The sequence below is a fragment of the Danio rerio genome, chromosome 8 (genome assembly GCF_049306965.1).
Source record: "Danio rerio strain Tuebingen ecotype United States chromosome 8, GRCz12tu, whole genome shotgun sequence".
Taxonomy (NCBI): Eukaryota; Metazoa; Chordata; class Actinopteri; order Cypriniformes; family Danionidae; genus Danio; species Danio rerio.
This window is the reverse complement of record NC_133183.1, coordinates 28,355,838-28,376,601: the sequence shown is the minus strand read 5'-3', so window position 1 is coordinate 28,376,601 and position 20,764 is coordinate 28,355,838. Positions and strand designations below refer to the sequence as shown.

General features: G+C 37.1%; 1 protein-coding gene across 4 annotated transcripts in view; it reads right to left on the bottom strand.

The window, feature by feature from the left end:
* Positions 1–1,605: 1,605 nt before the first annotated feature.
* The window catches only part of zgc:136971, a 47,421-nt gene continuing 28,262 nt past the window's right edge, over positions 1,606–20,764 (bottom strand). For 3 of the 4 annotated variants that reach the window (XM_073909830.1, XM_073909834.1, XM_073909835.1), the window contains one exon: positions 1,606–2,893. In XM_073909830.1, the coding sequence (XP_073765931.1) occupies positions 2,857–2,893 (37 nt within the window). In that variant the 3' untranslated portion in view covers positions 1,606–2,856. The remainder of the gene's footprint in view (positions 2,894–20,764) is intronic. The other variant, XR_012383821.1, reaches the window with a different exon arrangement.

Sequence of the window (20,764 nt, the reverse complement as noted above, 5' to 3'; positions counted from 1 at the left end):
ACCAGCCATAAACAGCATTAAAAAAATGAATAACACTAATATCATGAGCTGCTTGTGTGGAAAATATTCTCGAATAACTGCCTTTTTTATCACAATACATATTTACAACACAGACTTTTGTGAATGTGCAAAAAAAAATGTAAGTTCATTAAGACATTTTTTTATTCATTCATTCATTCATTCATTTTCGGCTTAGTCCCTTTATTAATCTGGGGCTGCCACAGCAGAATGAACCGACAACTTATCCAGCATATGTTTTATGCAGCAGATGCTGTACCAGCTGCAAACCATTGATGGGAAACATCCATTCACACTCATGGACTACAGACAATTTAGCTTACCCAATTTACCTGTACCACTTTTCTTTGGACTTGTGGGGAAACTGGAGCACCCGGAGGAAACCCACACGAACACGGGGAAAACATGCAAACTCCACACAGAAATGCCAACTGATTTAGCCGAGGCTTGAACCAGCAACCTTCTTGAGGTGATCGTGCTACCTACCGCTATGTTAAAGTGGTAATTGTAATAATATTGAGTATTTTTATATACATTATGATAACCTATATATCCTGTACAATAGATGCATCTCTGCTCCGGTAGGCATTGGTTTGTAAACTAATTCTTTCCAATCATTCTACTATTTGTCGGGATGGTCCTGTTCCATCTTATACAAACCATTTCTTCTTCAGTTTTATTTGCACTTACATCATTAGCACATGCCTTCACTCTGGTACCTTTCCAACAGGTGTTTCAAGGTGTTTTGGATAAGTGACGTTAACAAGTGGCAAGATTTAGGCCCAATCCCAATTCTATTTTTGTACCCCTACCCCTTCCCCTAGGACCTTACAACCGAGGGTTAAGGGGAAGGGCTTCAAAATTTACCCCTAAGAATTGGGACAGCACTACAGCACCTGCACACGTCATCGCCATCTCTTGCTTAATATGAGATCAAACGATCACGACTGCTGGAGTGATTCCAGTTGTGCTATTTTTTTGGTATTAATCTTCAGGAAATGACAGAAGGCATATATTATGTTATCATAATGATCTAATGTGGTAATAAGATCGTAATACTGTGTATTTAACACAGTGGCCATATTCATCAATGTAAACCCACCAGAAACAACATTAACATTATAGCAGACACTGTAAAAAGCCCATTGACAGCCACTAAACTTTCTGACAGGGTATTCCAGTGTCATCGAGTGTCAGAATGTTGTGGGTCTGCTGTACAGAAGTTATTATTAGGGATTATAGATCGCGAATAGATCGTTTTTATTTTAGCGTTTTGTTTAAAAGCATGATGGTAAAACACAAACACGGTTATGAATATGTCAAAACTTGTTTGTTTGTTGTAAAAGTTCGTAATAATGACAAAAAATACTAATTAGTGGATCTCCTTACTTCCGGGTGCAGCTGTGGCTGCTAATTCTGGGAAAATTTTCTTACTCCTTGGTTTTGAGTGTGGTCCTAAAAATCTTCGTTTGAAGGGGTGTATACCCCTTGCCCTTAGCCCTACGCCTTCAAGCTAAAGAGAATAGGGATACCACTACCCCTTCTTTTAGGGCCATTCGCATATCGCTTTTCTAGAGTTTGCGCAAGTTTGTTATTTCCAATGGAGGTGCACTGCTTGCACACTCACACCTTCCAGACGCGCCCAGTTGAAATAATTCCGGAAATGCACCACGAGTCACTTGAAAAGAACTGAAGCTTCGTAATTTTTTCCAGAAATAAAACTTGTATCAGAGTGACAGAAATATTTTGTGAGCTTTTCATCCTCTGAGAAAATGGTTGATGGTCACCTAGCAACCTTTTGGTCCGTGGAAAAATTGTAAAGCATTGACCGGTCTGTGGTGATAAAAAGTTTGGGGACCACTGATCTACATGGCACCACTAGGGTTTGTCAGTCAAAAGCATGGCTTTTCCCATCGCTATTATTCTAATAACTCCATAATGACACTATATCATGCTATGATTTGCTAAGTCTACCTCTCATTCCAGCCTGATGAGCCTATGATAGCTACTCATACACTGTATCAGCATGTCTGTCAGACATTTCTTGCTGGATGAAGGGCTTTTAACACAACATCTCTACATCCAGCTTTCTGCATCAACCATAACTGATTTCAGGACAATCAGAAACCTGAAGTTATTATTGATAATCAGCAGAACAGACAATCACAGACCAATTTACTAGAACAGCACACATCATGCTATGTACAGTGTTATGTGCATCAGAGCCTACCTTTCAAAGCATGCTAAACAATTCCTTGCTCAAACTCTTGTTCCTGGCTGGATTATTGCAATGCACTCTTGGCTGGCCTCCCAGCCATCCATCTATCAACGATCAAGCTTCTGTAACAGATTCAAAATATGATGCCAAAGGTGTCTTTAACAACCTATAAATGCTGCATATCACACCTCTGTTCAACAATGTACACTGGCTGCCAATAGCCACTTCCATAAAAATCAACGCACCAATATTTACCTACAAAACAACCTTCTCAACAACTTCTTCTTCAAAATTCCCTACTTAATACTTTTGTGTCCTCTAAAAACCTGCATTCTGCAGAAGGGTGCATTGAACAAAAGTTTAATAGCTTTTACCTTGACTGTTTCTGGTGGAATAAACTGGCAAGCATATCCAGAGTGACAGAGCATTGTTTGCTGTACTGTATTTCCACAGCATGTCTCCTTTAAGAACTACAGCCTGCCGTCTGTTAGAAGAAGCGTGGGTGAGAGCATTTCTGTGTGTATAAGGCTAGTTTGAGCTCTGTTTTTTGTGTCTGGGTAGGAGACGACAACATGGATAACTTCATGGTCAAGGGTCTTGACCTCCATCCTGATTAACCGTCAGCTGATTTGAAAGACTCTCTGGCCTTCACATACTCTGTGTGACAGAAGAGCATCAAACAAGTGTCAAACACACACATAGACACACATGCACACACACACACACAACCTGAATCCTACTCCTATTACTGTGCTAACAGAAAGACAAGCCAGTGATGCATGGGTACCTACTGGAATGTGTGTGTGTGTGTGTGTGTGTGTGTGTGTGTGTGTGTGTGTGCGTGTGTGTGTGTGTGTGTGTGTGTGTGTGTGTGTGTGTGTGTGTGTGTGTGTGTGCGCAAAGGAATGATTGAGAAACGCTGTGATATGTGAAACGGATTTCACAACTCCTACATGCTCAAACTAAACCTTTATCATCATGATTGACTGATGCAGAGTCTCTGTGCAAATCCTAAGATTCTTTACGAATTCCTTTAAAGAGTTACTTCACCCTAAAATGATTCTGTCATCATTTATTTATCCTCCTGTCAATCCAAACATGACCTTATTTTTTCTGTGGTAGACAAGAAGAGATTTATTTGATATATTATTGCAATACCCTTGCACAAAAAAAAAGGCAACAACAACAACAAATAAAAAGTGAATAAATAAATCACCCAGCACAGTTCAGCAGTCTTGTCATTTTAACAACATTTGAGAAACTGCCAAAAAGCAGCAATTCTTAAAGCCTAAGGGCATTAAATCCTTTTGTACTCGAAAACATTGTTGGTGCTTCTGACATCTTGCTTGTGGTTTTCACCACTGTTCCACTAAATTGATAATGTATTCATTGACCAAAAATAATACAGCAGTAACACTTTAGTCACCCGCTTTGAATGTTATCACTCGATTGAATGGGCGTTATCAGTGGTTATTAGCTGATGGATATGGCTCAGTAGGGGCCTTCTGCACTTACTTGTAGGCCATACACATGCTTCATTCATTCATTTTCTTGTCGGCTTAGTCCCTTTATTAATCCGGGTCGCCACAGCGGAATGAACCGCCAACTTATCTAGCAAGCTTTTACGCAGCGGATGCCCTTCCAGCCGCAGCCCATCTCTGTGAAACCATACACATGCTTAATCAGCTAAATTAATAGAAAAGACTCCAGATCTGTTTTTACATTACTGTGACGGTTGGGTTTAGGGTTGGAGTAGACGTTAATAAAATACAATTAATAGGAAATGTAATAAATATAAATAATTCTCGTTAACTTCCGGCCCCAGCCATATGCGATCTATAGCTGATTAACCATGTGGATGAATGATAATAGCCTTCTGACCCTACTAGTATACGCAGAAGGCCCCTACTGGCCCAAATCTATCAGCTGATAATCACTGATAACGCCCATTCAATCAAATGATAACATTCCAATAACATTCCAATGCATTCCTGCATTGGGACAACAGATTATATATCTATAGCCTCACGCACAGGAGAGGTGTGGGAACAAATGAATCGCTAAATGAATCAAATGGGAGTCATTGAAATAATTAGATCAAAATAAATGCATATTAGAAGACAATGAAAGTGTTTTTTGACCTTGCATGCATTTCAGCCTGTTGTTGGAGACTCCCAAAACCAAAATATGACCTTTTATAATGCAAAATAGGGGCTCTTTAAGCAACAGAATGGCTTTAGTTTTACGTATACAGAAATTATAATTGTTCTATTTAAAATGTCTTTTTGAAGTCTTTTACATTTCTAACTGTTACTTTGAATCTATATAAAATATAAGTTAAGCTTAATTAAATTCAATTCATGTTTATTTCTATAGCGCTTTTGCAATGTAGATTGTGTCAAAACAGCTTAACATAGAAGTTCTAGTAGATTGAAACTGTGTCAGCCCAGTTTTCAGAGTTGAAGTTCAGTGTAGTTCACTTCATTGTGGTTTAATTTTCACTGCTGAAAGTCCAAACACTAAAGAGCAAATTCATCTATGCACAGCTCCACAAGTCCAGGAATAAAATATATTAAAACTGACCCTAAATTCTGAACGTAGTTAAATTCACCCAAACCACTGCTCATTTAATTACCTCCTTTTGTGTTGACTTTTTAGACTCTAAATAAACAAAAAATAGCAGCATATTTTGCAAAGTCTTTTCTCTAAAGCTGTGTGGTCAGTGCTAGGTTAAAGACCACAAAATAAGTAATGTTTGCCTTCAGTTTCTATTCAAAACACACACAAAAGAATTTCACTCCCTTTGAGCCCCACACCAAACAAACCCAATGGTGATGTGAGCGCCGAGGCATCTCTTTCAAAGCCCAATCCCACAGAGGTGTGCAGCGTGTGTGTGTGTGTGCGTTTTGGGCCTTCGTTCAAGGTCTCAATGGCAATGATGAGTCTGTGTGAATGCATTCAGCTTGTGTTTGCGCTAGCACATGTGTTAATGAGAATGCAGTGTGTGTGTATGCATCTGTGACCATGCCGTTTGGGATTTCAGGATGAATGGAGCGATGAATGGTGGATTATGTTGAAAGAAGAGAAGCGAGAAAGAGAAAGAGGCAAGACAGCGGGTGAGAGCGACAGACAATATCGCCACCGGCCCACTTCCTGTTTTGAACTGATCAACCGAGCACACAATTGCACAGCGAGAGACAGCGAAAGAGAGATCAGCTTGTCAGGCGTCCCGTCTCGCTTTCTCTAACTGGGATGAGCATTTAGTTCCAGACGCTCTTTGTTAAGCTTCAAAAGCAGATAATTACACCATTAACCATAAACCATCTGGGGCAAAGCATCACCTCAACATCTCCTCGTTCCGCCTTTTTCTCTTTTCAGGACGTCCCCTTTCTCACCCATCATTGTTTCCTTGCCTCTGTCTTGCACATCAGGAGGCGGCTAATTGAGAACACATTGGTTTGTCCTTGCTGCGGTTGTTCATTCTGCTTACTGATTTATTCAAGCGAGAGTCTCTTGACAAGTGTTAGCAGGGACTTGAGATGAGACCACACTAAATGGGCTCCAAGCCAAATCCAGATCTCTGCATTTTCTTATTGTTTAATCACTGCTGACTTTTAATGTGAACTTCTCTGCAAGAGCCTTAAAGGATCACGTCATATTCTTTATGTATAACGTTAGATTTCTTGCACCTGCAGCTATTTCATAAACCATACCGCAAATCCACCTCTATGTGAACTTTGGAATTAAATAGGGGAATGTACTTTTAAGGATCCCATAAACACCCTATTAATTAAAATGAGTATTTTATTCACCTGCTGTCTCTTAAAAATTAAACATAAAAGAGTGGAATGTCTTTCAAAAGGAATGAAAACAACTAACATTTTACAAAAGAAGAACATTATCAAACTGCCAAAAGATTTATGATTGATTTAGAGCAGGGGTTTTCAAACTTTTAGTACTTGCTGCGTTTTAATAGCATTAATTACATTGAGACATAAATATAGCCCACCTGATTCAGATGGCTGAGCCTGTTTCTGTGAGGACAACATCATTGGATCCCTAACACGACTAACTGTAAATCATCTTTCACTGTCAATAAGTGTAAGCCATAGCATACTTGCTTTTGATGTACGCACATACAGAAAATGCTGCTTCGCAAAGCCAAGTTCGCAGAGCCCTGACGGTGTGTTTGAGTCGAATATTGAGTACATTTACATGGGCAACAATACTTTAATAGATTTTAATACAATTGTGACAATACTTTAGGTGACGCAGTGGTCCAGTAGGTTGTGCTGTTGCCTCACAGCAAGAAGGCCGCTGGATCAAACCTCGGCTCGGATCTGCTCGGTTGGTGTTTCTGTGTGGAGTTTGCATGTTCTCCCTGCATTCGCGTGGGTTTCCTCCGGGTGCTCCGGTTTCCCCTACAGTCCAAAGACATGCGGTACAGGGGAATTTGTTAGGCTAAATTGTCCATAGTGTATGAGTATGAGTGTGTGTGTGTGGATGTTTCCCAGAGATGGGTTGCGGCTGGAAGGGCATCCACTGCGTAAAAAACTGCTGGATGAGTTGGCGAATTAATAAAGGGACCAAGCCGAAAAGAAAATGAATGAATAATTAAGTGACAATACTTTTATGAAGAGTCACCATGTAAACAGCTATTTTTGATTACCTTAATTCGACTAAAGTCATAACTGAACTAAACAGAAATAAAATTAAGACATGGAGTTTGCATATATTAGTGGCATTATTGAAGTAAACACAGCGATCAAACTATTACCGTCATGTGGGACTTTTCGCCATATTTTCGGATAAGATCCACACACGCGGCTGTCAGTAAAGGACCACGCACACATACATTGTGAAATGCAGAAGTTTTTTTTCTTCCAGTCGGCGTGTGTTATTAAATTCCAAAACACTCTCACCAGTCCTTACTCCTTATTTGCGCCCAATACTACAGTTTGTCATGGGGGCATGAATGAAATGTTCATGAGTGAAAGTAAAACTGCTGAACTGCAGTTAAAGTCACCTAAAACTACAGGAAACACTAACATGAAAGCACTACACGTAAACACCTTAATTATATTATTGTCCAATAAGGCAAATAACTAGATTACAGATGTCCATGTAAACATTGTCAGTAGTGTTTTCAAAGTTAGTGAAAGATTCAGAAGGGCATCTTGCTGATTTGATTCAGAAGGGCACTTTTTTTGTCAGACAGCTCACCGGTTTTACTTTCATTCCCCATCATTCATTTTAAAAAGCACCCAGTTATTAATATTATTTGTAAATGTTTTATCTAATGCATTAACTCTACAGGTGCCTAATAGTTAGATGTGGAGCTAACATTAAAAATTGTCATCATAATTTACTCGAGTACACGACTCAATGTCTCGAGGCCCTATTAATTGGTGCTGGCGCCCACAGTTTGAAAACCCCTGATTAAGGGAACAGAAAAATGGATAAAGGCTTATTAAAGGAATAGTTCACCCATAAACTGGTTGCTGGCACCCATTGACTACACTGTAAAAAAAAAAAAAAAAAAAAGAAGAAGAAGAAGAAAAAAGTTGACTCAACTTAAAATTTTGAGGCAACTAGCTTTAGGACATTTTTGAGTTTACTCAACTTAAATCGAGTCAAGTTTAGTACTTGGGTTAAAAGTTGAGTCAACTCAAAAAAAAGCTCAGCAAGTTGCCTTACAATTTTGAGTCGAATCACCTTTTTTTTTTTTAGTATACCACAGTTAGGGTGGAGGATTACTATGGAAGTCAATGGGTGCCAGCATTCAGCATTTAGTAAATGATGACAGAACAGTTCTTTTTGTGTGAACTGTCTCTTTAAGGAAAGTTTCGATTAAGTTTCTATTAACATAATAATTAAGTAGAGCAACAATAACAAAAAAACAGCATATTTGAAGCTGCTGGTCTTTCTGGAGTCCTAAGGACCTCTACATCCGAATTTTATTCTTTGGTTGTAGGTACTCTGCAAGAAATGTGGAGTTTTTTACTAATCATGCTCTCCTATGGTATAAACAAAGGATTTAATTAGGGATGTAACGATTCACCATGAGCTAGTTGAAAATTTATTTAAAAAGGTGATGATTCAAACCGGTAGAAATCTTGAAGGAATTTTTATAATAGAGGTGGTGCTGTGTTTAAAGGCACAAACTCACTTTACCTGCAAATCAGCAGCGAGCAAGAGCTGGGGCTGCAGCGTGAAATGACAGCGGTGAAGTGCGCCGGACAAAACACAAACTGTGTGCAAATACTGCAAAAAAATGTTTACTTACACTTACTGAACAACAAATATGATGCACGTAAATTATCAGCACAAATGTAAAACTACTGTCACAGATGTCTACATAAAAAAAAAAAATAGTATTAATAAGCAAACCACAAGGACAGGATGATTTGCAACTCCACTTGTTCCAACGAGTGCTACAGAGATCACACGATGCATCAGCGAAAGTGTGGGGGAAAAAAAGTGTGAAGATGTTTTTCAGATTGAAAGAGAGTTGTTCTGTTACAGAAGCAGACATTAGTTTATTTTTACCCTCTCCTTTTCAAATTAATTTATGCATATTTTAATAATTTGCTTATTATTACTAATATTTAAAAATGCTCAAGATTATCTCTTCGTAAGTGTAATCGCACTTAAACTATTACTAATTAATTATACAAGTAATATTAATTATTTACCTTCATAATCATGTTCAACTCTTGTGTCTATCTTACTATATAATTAGCCATTTTATAATCAGTATTTTATGTCAGTGGCCAGTCCCCTGGAGCAAAGGACCTACTAACCACCTCTGTACACACTGCTCTCTGCTTTAGGAAAGGCTTACCTCTCCAAAGCAGCCATCTCAGTCCTTAGTGAAAGTGTTTGTTTTTTTTTTCAGCAGAGGACACTGTAAATGTGCAAAGACGTCGGTTTATGCCAGAAAACAAAGAAATGCTGATAATTCTTTTTTAAAAAGTAAAATCTCAGAAGTCAGTTTTAGTTTGTTTATATCAATTAGTCTTTATTTTCTATTATTCTTTTTTTATTTATTTGTTTTAAAAAGAGCAATTTGTAAAATGAAAGTGCTCTTTACCTTAAGAAAATTGTGACTAAATCGTATCATGAGATTATAGTATGGATGATCATATTGAATTGTGAGTCAAGTGAATCGTTACATCCCTAGATTTCATGCAGGCCAGCACACTGTTAAATAAAGACCTCCGCAACAAAACTCTTTGTATATTAATATTATATATTAATTATTATAGATTAATATTATACATTAATATAATATATTTATTTCCATGTATATTATATATTCCAATAACTTTGTATTGTCAATTAATATTCATAATGCCTTTAATTGAAAAATGACATTTAAATATTCACATAAAAAATAGCTAAGCTTTAATCAGACTACTCATCAGACCTGGCAACATTTGTCCAACAGTCTACTGTCCAATTTTGTTAAGCACATGTGAATTGTAGCCCCAGACTGCTGTTTTTAACTGAAAAGAGTGTAAATGTGGCCATCAGTAGCTCATCTGCTTCAGAGTTTGATGTGTTCAGAAATGCTCTTCTGCAGAACTCAGTTTTGGTGGTTATTTGAGTTACTTTTGTCTTCATATGTGCTTGGTTATTGTATTCTTAACTCTGGCATCATCTGCTGAATATTTTCTCTTTTTCACACCATTCTCTACATATCCTAGAGTTCATGAAACACTCAGACCAGCCCCCCAGCAACCATGCCATGTTCGAAGTTCAAAAAGTACCCGCTGAAATGTTCTCAAAGTTATTCTAAGGCTCACGTATGAAGGCTTAGCAGTTTCACGTTTGTGGCAAATAATACTTTATTTTTATTGCCTTGAAAGTGAAATTATTGAACATAAACATATGAGGCTTCTTTCTTTTAGAAGAAATTTTCAGACAGCATCTAGATGCTGTTGCATCTGAACTCACTGCACTAAATGATATGTACTAATACATAATGCACCCCTGCTAACAGAAGAATCTGAGTATTTCTTATTATATGCATGCAGTCTAAGAAGATGAAGATCTGAGACTATAATGATTCTATTCAGAAAGAAACATTCCAGAACCCACTCCAAGATTCCGGTCTCCAGGGAAACAGAACTCTAATAGTACAACACCTCATCAGAGAGAGAGAAAGAGAGAGAGAGAAAAGGAAATAGAAAAATGGAGATAAAATCCTGGCATCCTAAAGAGCAGTGAATATGTAAAAATTGTGACACAAATTAAATAGAGATAAGACACTTCTTGAGACAATCTTCTGCTCCAATACACCACAACATACCAAAATATTTTTACTCAATTTGAAACATTAAACAACTCTGAAAACTCTACTGTATACTGAGAGACGATGAAATGACATCTAATCTGGCTAAAATATGTGTACAACACCCACAACTTAACAAATGGTTAATCACAGTATAAGATACTTCATACTATTACACTCCAGTGTGACATTTTAGAATAGGATGTTTAGATGATAACAAATGTTGGAAATGTAAACAGGAGATTGGTAAATACTTTCATGCATACACAGATTCAACCTTTTGGGAATCTGTGTTAAGACAATTAGGTAGATGTTTGGGATTTAATTTCACTCTCTCACTCAGGACAGGATATGCCTTTTAGGTGACAAAACTGAGATTCCACATGTTCACCCTTATAATTTTGAGCATTACTACAGCAGCACATATAATACTGAGGTTTTGGAAGGATATTCAATGCCCTACACTTCAATTATGGATGGAATCTATGATTGAGAATGTATCATATGAGAAAATGTAGGCCAAAATGAATGGTGATTACAATATGTGGGTGATTTTCATTTCCTCACCTAAAATGTGAATGTATCTATCCTGTTTTGCTCTGTACTATTATTTTTAGTATTTGTATACTTTTGTTATTGGCTGTTGAATTATTTATTTTCTAAATTGATAATTTTATAAATTGTGAAGAAGCTGTATACATTTGATATAATTGTAAAATTATTGTATGTTATTTTTAAGAAAAAACTAATAAAAATCCAATTTCCAAAATAAAAATAAAAAAAAGAAATGGTTAATCAACTAAATCCATGTGCTTTATTTAAATAATCTAATTATTAGAAGTATCTGTTTTAATTCTACAGATTTTTCTCTCTCGTTTATTTACCATTTACTGTATATTTTATTAATTTAATGACAGTATATTACATATTCTATATCTAAAATGCTTCGTCAATGCTGTACAAAATATGGTAACATTTTACAAAAACAGTAAATAAATAATGATGTACTAATATGTAAACTAAACATTATTCTAAGCCGTGTGCTAATCATGAATTAGCTTTAACTACAACAAGAGTTCATGTGTGAATAAGGCTACTTTAATTGGTAGTACATTTTGCTAATCTATGTATCAATGAACGTTTAAGTTTAAGTTGAATGTAACCAACATGAACTCTTGAGTTATATAATTATTTCATCACTTTACTTGGAGGGGCACATCACCATCAACTCATCCTTAACTACTCCTATGTTTAAACTGTTGATGTTGACAACACTTTTCTGTTGTTATTCAGAGTAAACGCACAAGACTGACGTGAATAAGGTGTTCATGAGTAGTTAAGAATGGCTTAATGATCATTTGTCCTCCAAGTAAAGTCACCATATAATAATGCAATAACATATCATGCGTTCATGATGGTTAAATTAAGCATAAACTAATGTGGTAAATAATACATTAATTAAACAATCATGTACTATCAAGTAATTAAGGTAGCCGTTATTTACACGTGACTCATGTTGCAGCTAAAGTTCGTTCATGATTAGTGCATGCTTTAACTCATCATTAGTTCATTATAATGTTTAATTTACATATAAACACATTATTATACATCCTTATTCATGAACTTTTATTATCAAAAGTGTTACCCAAAATGTCATGCCAATAAAGCAAAATGAACATGAGAAAAACAAGTGCTGATCAAGTAGAAGTGATACAGGGTTCGAGGATGAGGAATAATTAGTTGAGAGAGAAAGACAGGTATTGAAAACTGAATTCAGTGAAGAATCTTTCAACCAATTGTGTGTTCATTTGGTCGGTGTGTAGAATCAGGTTGTAGCAACATATTGCACATGTGCAGTTTGACACTGACTGATAGCATTTAGAGAAAAAACAACTTTGGAAAGCTTCTGAGAGAGTCAAACACAGTCTTCTACATGCTGAGCGCTCTTCTGGGTCCTTCGGACATTCCAGCACTGATATTTTTACTCCTCCTAGAACAACAACAGAGCTGCTACTGTTAAACTTTACCAAAGCTGCTCGGACTACCAATCGCCGAACTCAACACAAATTCCCATGTTTATCACAGAGCTGTCTAGCAGAGAAAGAGCAGCAGAGCAGTCTGGGTAATTTTAACATGATGGACACTGGGAAATCTGTTTAGATGTTTTTGCTATATTTTGTTCATACATGAAAAAGTTGTGATAACATGCTACATTTCTCATAATAGATGTGTATAATAATACATGTTATAATAATTATAACTAAATAATTATTTTATTTACTTATGACTAACTACTTTGTACACTTATTAACATCAAATAATTAAAACCCTAAAAAACACTGTTGTGTGAAACAACAAATTAACTGAAATGAAATCAAATTAAATGAATCAACTTTTTTTTTTTTTTATTTAAATGACCAACTGAACTAGAAATAATCAACCCAAACTAATAAATAGGCATCAGGTTTTTTGCCCTCGAGTCAGTGTCTTTTGATTCTGAGTATCTACTGATACTAAAACCCGATCCAACACTTCTATATTACATTAAAAAAAAATTAAGAAGAGAGAATAAACAGATACAGGATGTTTCCTTTTTTTTAGTTCACCTTATTTTAACATTTAACAACTTTGTTAACAAACAGCCCTTGAGGTAGCTTGAAAAATCAAGAAAAAAAAAAAAAAAAACGCAACAGTAAGTATAAAAAAAAAAAAATCTGATATAAAAACAAAAAACACCTCAACTTCGAATACCCGACAGGCAATTCCAAATTTCACAGTTCGCGATGACAATGTTGTCGTCATCAACTTTATAATACCTCCAGACCAAATTATACACGCGCTTTCCGCTTCAAGCTACATGTTTTACTATATATATCTATATATATATCTATATATATCTATATATATATGTATGTGTATATATATATATATATATATATATATATATATATATATACACACACACACACACACACACACACACACACACACACACACACATACACACACACACACGCACACGCACACACACACACACACACACGCACACACACGCACACATATATATTCGAGTCCTGATTCCTGATCGGAATTCTGATTCCGATCGAGTATGAAATTACATGATCGGGCCTGATTTCCGATAACATGATCAGATCTGGACATCCCTACTAATAAACGAAAATAATAAAAACTATTTAGACTATTAAATAACCAGAAAAGTAAACAAAAAGCACAAATTTGAATCTAATTTACAACATTAACATTAACTTTAGGATTATAGTGTAATTCCAGCAGGTCTGTGATCAAGAACATGTGGCAAACATTACAGAAGGTCTGCGTCTGACACTACTTAGAATCAGATCTCTGACTGAGGAAAGATTGCATTTATAATCATTACGACTGTTTATCTTAAAACATTTAAAAAAGTTTGAACTTGAAGCATCTGAAAACATATAGGAACTTTCTAACAGTTTAAACAAATAGCAACCATTGCCATTTTATGTAGTCAAAAATGTTCTTAAAATGTTACAAGCATATTTTAAAATGTTAGCATGTAAATGTTAGAATGCTTTAGTGTGTTGTTAGCATGTTTCAACGTGTTGTTAGCCAATTTTACCATTGCAACCACGAGTTATAATGATACTAACATGTTTGCTAGCACCATTTTGTACCACATTGCAAACATCTAGCCCGCTGTTAACATATTATGCAATCTAATATGTTACTAAAATGTTTTAAAGGATTTTTAACACAATGCTTGCATCATATCTATATTCTTCAGCATGTTGTTAACATGTTTTACAGTGTTTATATTAACATGTCCTAAGTTGGTTTCCTGGCTTTGCTAGTGATGGATAGCTAGAAGGTCTGAAGGTCTTGAACTGTGTAGTATAAATACTCTGTAAAGAGTAAATATTTTTAACTTTTGCCCTTCTCAGTGAAAGTTTCTGTGATTTTTTTATGGATCTAATCGTTTAGTTAATGTATACAATAGCTATTTATGATCAGAACTGAGTGTAGTAATCAAAGCTTGAAGAATAAATAGGAATAAAAATCATCTTCAAAATCATGCTTTATAAGAATCTAAAAATCGAATCTCATTTCTACTTTTGCTGCAGTCAAAATATTTAACTCCGAAAATACACACATGACAGGGTCACTGCCAGGCTGATTATTAAAAATCTGGGCTGACAACCAACATTTTTGGTTTGAACCCTAACCTGCTGAATTCCTCCATGTCCCTCAAGTAACAGCTTAATAAGTAGAAACGGATGCAGAAAAGCATGTCCTACCTTTGGGCTATTTAAATACTAAACAAAAAAGTAACACTCTGTAATGTACAGCCAAAAACATCTAACATTTGACAAGCAGCAGTATCGTCTGGACTGAGAAAGAGATACGGGGGAAACATCCCACTATAATAACAGCTCAACTTGCAGGGGCTCACATAACAATCTGATGAAGACAAAAGCAGAAAAAGTCATCTACACAATTAAAACAGACAACACAAAAGAGCCATGCTGCAATCATAATTACACCCAGACAAAACAAATATTTTTGCATATGAAGGCAGGTTTTTATAGTTTGTAATGAGTCATAAAGTGCATTCAATTACAGGACTAAACAATCAAGACACCCTTTCATTAGGACACCCAATGTGAAATTGTGTAGAGGATATAAAGCAATTAAGTTTGTGCATGAGTGTAATTAATGTCAGAATGTGAGCCTTAATAACCATTTTCCATCTACGCTTTTATTTTCCTGAGATCCAAATGTCATCTTAATACCAGGTGTAAACAGTCGTTAATTTACAGTCACAAATGAAATATGTGTTATGGGATAGATGCTGACAACGGCGTTGAGGATCCAAATGCAGGTTTATTAAAGAGAGTTGTCATACAAACAATGGCCAGAACAAGAGCAAATGGGTACATGCAGTAAAATCCAGAGCGTAGTCATAAACAGGTGAATGGTCAGTTACGGCAGCAAGCACAGTAAACGGACAAAGCAAGAGTCAAGGCAAGGGTAACGCATCGTAAAGTTCACCAAACAATTTACAAGACTCAGCCCAGATGAGAGCGTGTGTGCGCTGTTTTTATGGTTCTTGAATTAGTCCATGAATAGCTTCAGCTGTGTGTGTTTGCAATCAGCAAAAAAAAGGAACTAGTGTGTGCGAGTGTAACGGAGGCCAGCTAGTAACCTCACTCCTCTGACCTTTAAATGTGCATTAGCGATAGACGCTAGAGGCCATGGTCTTTAGCCTCCTTGTTAGAGCAACCGACTCCTGTGCGGAAGGTCGTCGATTCGAAACCAGCTCGGAGCGGGTTGGGTGGTATAGGACCGGCGGGGTTACATTGGAGCTGTGACTCAGGCCCCGTTTACACTAGTGCGTTTTAGTTTGAAAACGCACAAGTTTTGCTACGGTTACGCCATCCGTCCACACTAAGCCGGAGTTCTCGAGCGCCGAAAACGGAGCGTTTCGAAAACGCTGGAAAGGCCGTTTTCATTCTAAAACGCTGCTGCTCCGTCTCAGTGTGGATGGGGAAAGACGGAGACATCTGAAAACGGAGGCGGGGCTGCAAACGTTCGCCTATCTGATTGGGGCTTTTCCTCAATATTAAGTAGCCCACACACAGTTCAGTCTCGCATCCTCTTCTTGTAAGTTCAGACTTCGCAAGTTTGATCAAGGCTGCAGTCTCCCCCTTCTCAGTTTGATATGGAAAACATACCGAGGACACGGGTAAATCTTCAAAGGGAACAGTGTACTTTATAACTTCATTCACATCACCTTGGCTACGTTGTTTCACTTTCTCAACAATAAAATGTAAACATGATTTAAGGAACTGCCTATTTTCTTTTTAATATTAGCAACTTAACAGACAGCAGAAATGTTGAGGCGTCGTGCTGCATATATGAGCGTCATCTTCACTGTGTGGATATTTATAACAAAACGGAGCCTATAACAACTGCCTCCTTTCAATTTCAGTGAAAATACGAAACACACCCTCTCTTCTGCTGAATATCAGTTTTAATAAACGATAATTATAAAAGTATAACATACAATAAGTTTATACATTGTAGGAAATAAAGGCAAGCGATCAGTCAATGTACCTGGATTAATCATTAACTTATCTTTGCGCTTAACCAAAACATGTTACCTGTGAACAAGTAACTTAATAGATTCCAATGACCAAAGTCAGGGAATTGGCCTATGTCGTTAGATAAAGACAACAACATGAATGAAATATCACGTTCAGCAAATATAGTGAGATTAGATCCAGCGGGAGATGCTTGATGAGCAGTCCGACAAGCAGAGCTCTCATCTGGGTAGAAATGCTGGAGCGCTTGCCCGAGAGTGTGTGTGTGGTCACGTGATGTGCGTTTTCAGCGTTTTGGTGTGGACGGAGAGCTGTTCAGAAACGCTGGGTAAAACGCGAGTGTGGACGTGGATCGTTTTCATTCTACAACGCCGTTTTAAAACTAAAACGCACTAGTGTAAACGGGGCCTCAGATGGGAGTGAAGTTTAGGGGGTGAGTGTAACGGAGGCCAGCTAGTAAGTGCTGTGCATGTAAACCTCACTCCTCTGACCTTTAAAGTTGCTCTAGCGATAAACGCTAGAGGCCATGGTCTTTAGCCTCCTTGTTAGAACAACCGACTCCCATGCGGAAGGTCGCCGGTTCGAAACCAGCTTGGAGCGGGTTGGGTGGTATAGGACCGGCGGGGTTCCACGAGGTGCATCCTAGGAATTGCAGTTATTTAGTTTGTTGTATGTGTAGTTCTCCAGCGATGCGCAAGGATTAAATCGCCTGAGATTGTGACAACTTGCCATGTACAGGCATTCCCACTGTATTCTAGTTCTCCCTCTCCACTGTGTTCTCTATATTTTGTTTACCATACCCAGTTATTTTTCAGAATTGTAAGTTGCAGTATTACAGTATTATACTGTACTCTAGTGTGATCCAGTTGTCCCTTTCCACTATCTATATTTGATTTATCACACCCAATTCATTTCCAGAATTGTATGTTGTAATTGTGTGTTCTAGATTTGTATCAGTACAACGGATATCAAAATAAGAGAACAATTTATAAACACTAGATTTTTTCATAAATAATATAATTTTCCATTTCTGAATATATAAAATATGAGATATGGTTATACCAGTTAGTGTAGTACTTTAAAAAAATAACCAAGGCACTCAACAAACCCCTTTATTTTATGCAAAAAAATATTTTATATACAACAAAATATTTATGTAAAAAAAAAAAATGGATATTTTATGTAAAAAAAAAAAAAACGTTTTATGTAAAAATACTATGATCATATTTAGACAACAGCAATAGATCTAGCACAAATACTTCTCTAAGCATTTTGGCTGTTTACTAAAAATAAGCAGTGCTGCCTCACAAAAAGAAGGCTGTGGGTTTGAGTCCAGGCTGAGCCAGGTTGCATTTCTTTGCATGTTCTCGCTGTGTTTACGTACGTTTTCTCCAGGTGCTTCGGTTTCCTCCACAGCCATGAGGTAAAGGTAAATTGAATAAACTAAAACTGGCATGTGTGTGTGAACGAGAGAACGTATCGAATTTCCCAGCACTAGGGGTTTACGAGTTAGTGTATTCTCACTGCTGGGTGAGGCAGCTGCCGCATAAAACATATGGGTCCCACTTAATAATAATTGGCCTTAACTAATATGTACATTCATTGAAATTGATCACTTGTTACAGTGTACTTATTGCATAAATACAGGTTTTAGATTGTACTTTTCAATTATAAAATTCCTGCATGTAATTACAACTGTAATTAGTTACTGTAACTACATTTATAATTACACTGTCAGCCATGCCTTGCACTTTAAATCACCATTAAACCTACTCATACCACCCTTGTTTTTCATTACCCGTATGCCACCCTAATATCACAATAGGTGTTCTGCAATACATTATAAACACATTAAGTATATTGTATTTATAGTTTGAAGTAAGCACATGGTAATTAAGGGCACTTAATATAAAGTGGGACCAACATATACTAAAGTAACTGGCGGTTCATCCCTCTTTGATGACACTTGATAAATCAGGAATAGAGCCGAAGATAATGGAGTTAAAAAAATGGGCTATAGTGGTTGCTTTCCAGTGAGTGAGTTTGGACGAATCTACAAGTGTTTACTCATTTTGATCAGTGTTTTTTCACCCAAACACTTCATTTAGCTATTTTTTGCAATGTTCTTCAGAATATATATTATTCAATTTAATTCAATTCAATTCAGCTTTATTTGTATAGCACTTTTATAATGTAGATTGTGTCAAAGCAGCTTCACATAAATGGTCATAGTAACTGGAACAGTGTAGTTCAGTTTTTAGTGTTTAAGTTCAGTTCAGTTCAGTTTAGCTCAGTTCAGTGTGATTTAAAATCATTATTCATGAAATAAGCTTGAACATCTTTTTTTTAAACTCCTCTTAGGATAGCTTCAAATATGACAGGCATATAATATTGTAATAGGCAGTATTGGTATCATGTGTATACCATGCAGTATTCAACTGAATATAGTCAAGCCGAAATTATTTATATCCCAGGAGTATAATTGTGGACTTGACTGTAGATGTATGCGCATGCACAATAATCACATAAATAACACATCTGTGTAACACAATGGACAAAGTGAAAACTTTGTCCACTTATACATTTCTCCATAATAAATTAAGTAGAAAAAACTGTCATTTGTTTGTTGTTAATCCAAGTAAGTTGATCCAATGTTTCTTCAGTGTGAAATTTATTTATGCAGTAATTTTCTGTAACTTTCACAAGATTCTGTTTGATCATTTTCTTTGCTCACAAACCAGTGTCAAATTGTTGCACTGCTATTTATTATTGCGTACAGAACACACACACACACACACACAGAGAGTTTCATCACCCCGTCTCACCCTAGTGCCCAGTCATAACACTCAAATGCTGACAGGAAATGTCAGTTCTTTACAAGTGACCACATATTCTCCATCTCCATCACTCCCAGGAAAGCTGCAGCCAAACGGCGGAAGTGAGGGAGCGATGGAAAGCGAAAAAGAAAAGAGGAGAGCCACTGGAATATGAAGGTGTTAGTCATCTGTGTGTTTATATAAACGATGCGGGGAGAAAAGCAACATGCGAGAGAGCGTGTTAAACGCATTTCATCAAGTAAAGTGGCGATGCTATTAGCTTAAGTTGTTTAGTGACAGTTTTGCCCTTTTTACCCAGTTTACTCTTTGACCGATCACCTCCCCTGCCAGGGGCAACTAATGGACTCATCCATTACACTGACAACTGAGCAGAGGGTTGCGGAACGGCCCACGAATACAAGCATGGGGGAGGAAAGGTGAGCTGAATTAATGTCTTTCAGCAGCATGCTAATTACCCCAAAAGTCTATTACCCTCCGGCCCTCTGAACACATAAACAAAAACACACTTTTCACGCCCAATGAGAGTGAAGTAATGTTTTCAGGATTGCAAAAACTCACACAACATATCAGTCACATCCCTTACGGTAAGCAGTATCACATTTCCTATCCAACGTACTAAATCACAAGCAGGTGGAAATGCTCTCGTTTAATCTCCTCTACTCAGTCTAATCCCATCCAGAGCCTTCTGTCTAAACACACTGATAACCACACACGAGCAGCCCGTCCGCTTGTGTATTCTTTCATTAATGACTGTGACTGGTCAGCTCTGTCCCTCCTCGTTCACCCTTAACACAATCTTCTAAACAATCTCGCTGCTCTTCCTCTGGGTTGGATTCTTTTATTGCTCTACCCTTTTGCTCAATTTTCCACATTGTTATTATGTGAGAAGAGCACTGGGCACTTCTAGTGTGAGTGACTGCAGAGAGTTTAGAGAAATTGGAGTAAGATGGGCTTTTTGTAATATTTTCTGAAGATGCGGTCAGGGTTTGGGGGGTCCATTGTCGCGATCTGTATGTAGCACACTTTAAGACTGGAAAACACCATTGTGTAGTGTCAGGCCATCAGTGAGCATCTGTCAGGCTAGCTTGTTTGGGGTATGTAGTAGGAAGGAGTTTGCCGATTCAGCATGTAGGATCAACATTGACCCTTAGTGAAAGAAAGCACTCTCATTGGCTGTTCAGCTACAAATCAGATCACAAGAGCAAAAACTGAAGTGATAAAACTAAGTAAACAATGCAAGTCGAGAGGAAACACAAAGTATCCGGTTGTCATCTTGTTACAATTCTTTAAACAACAT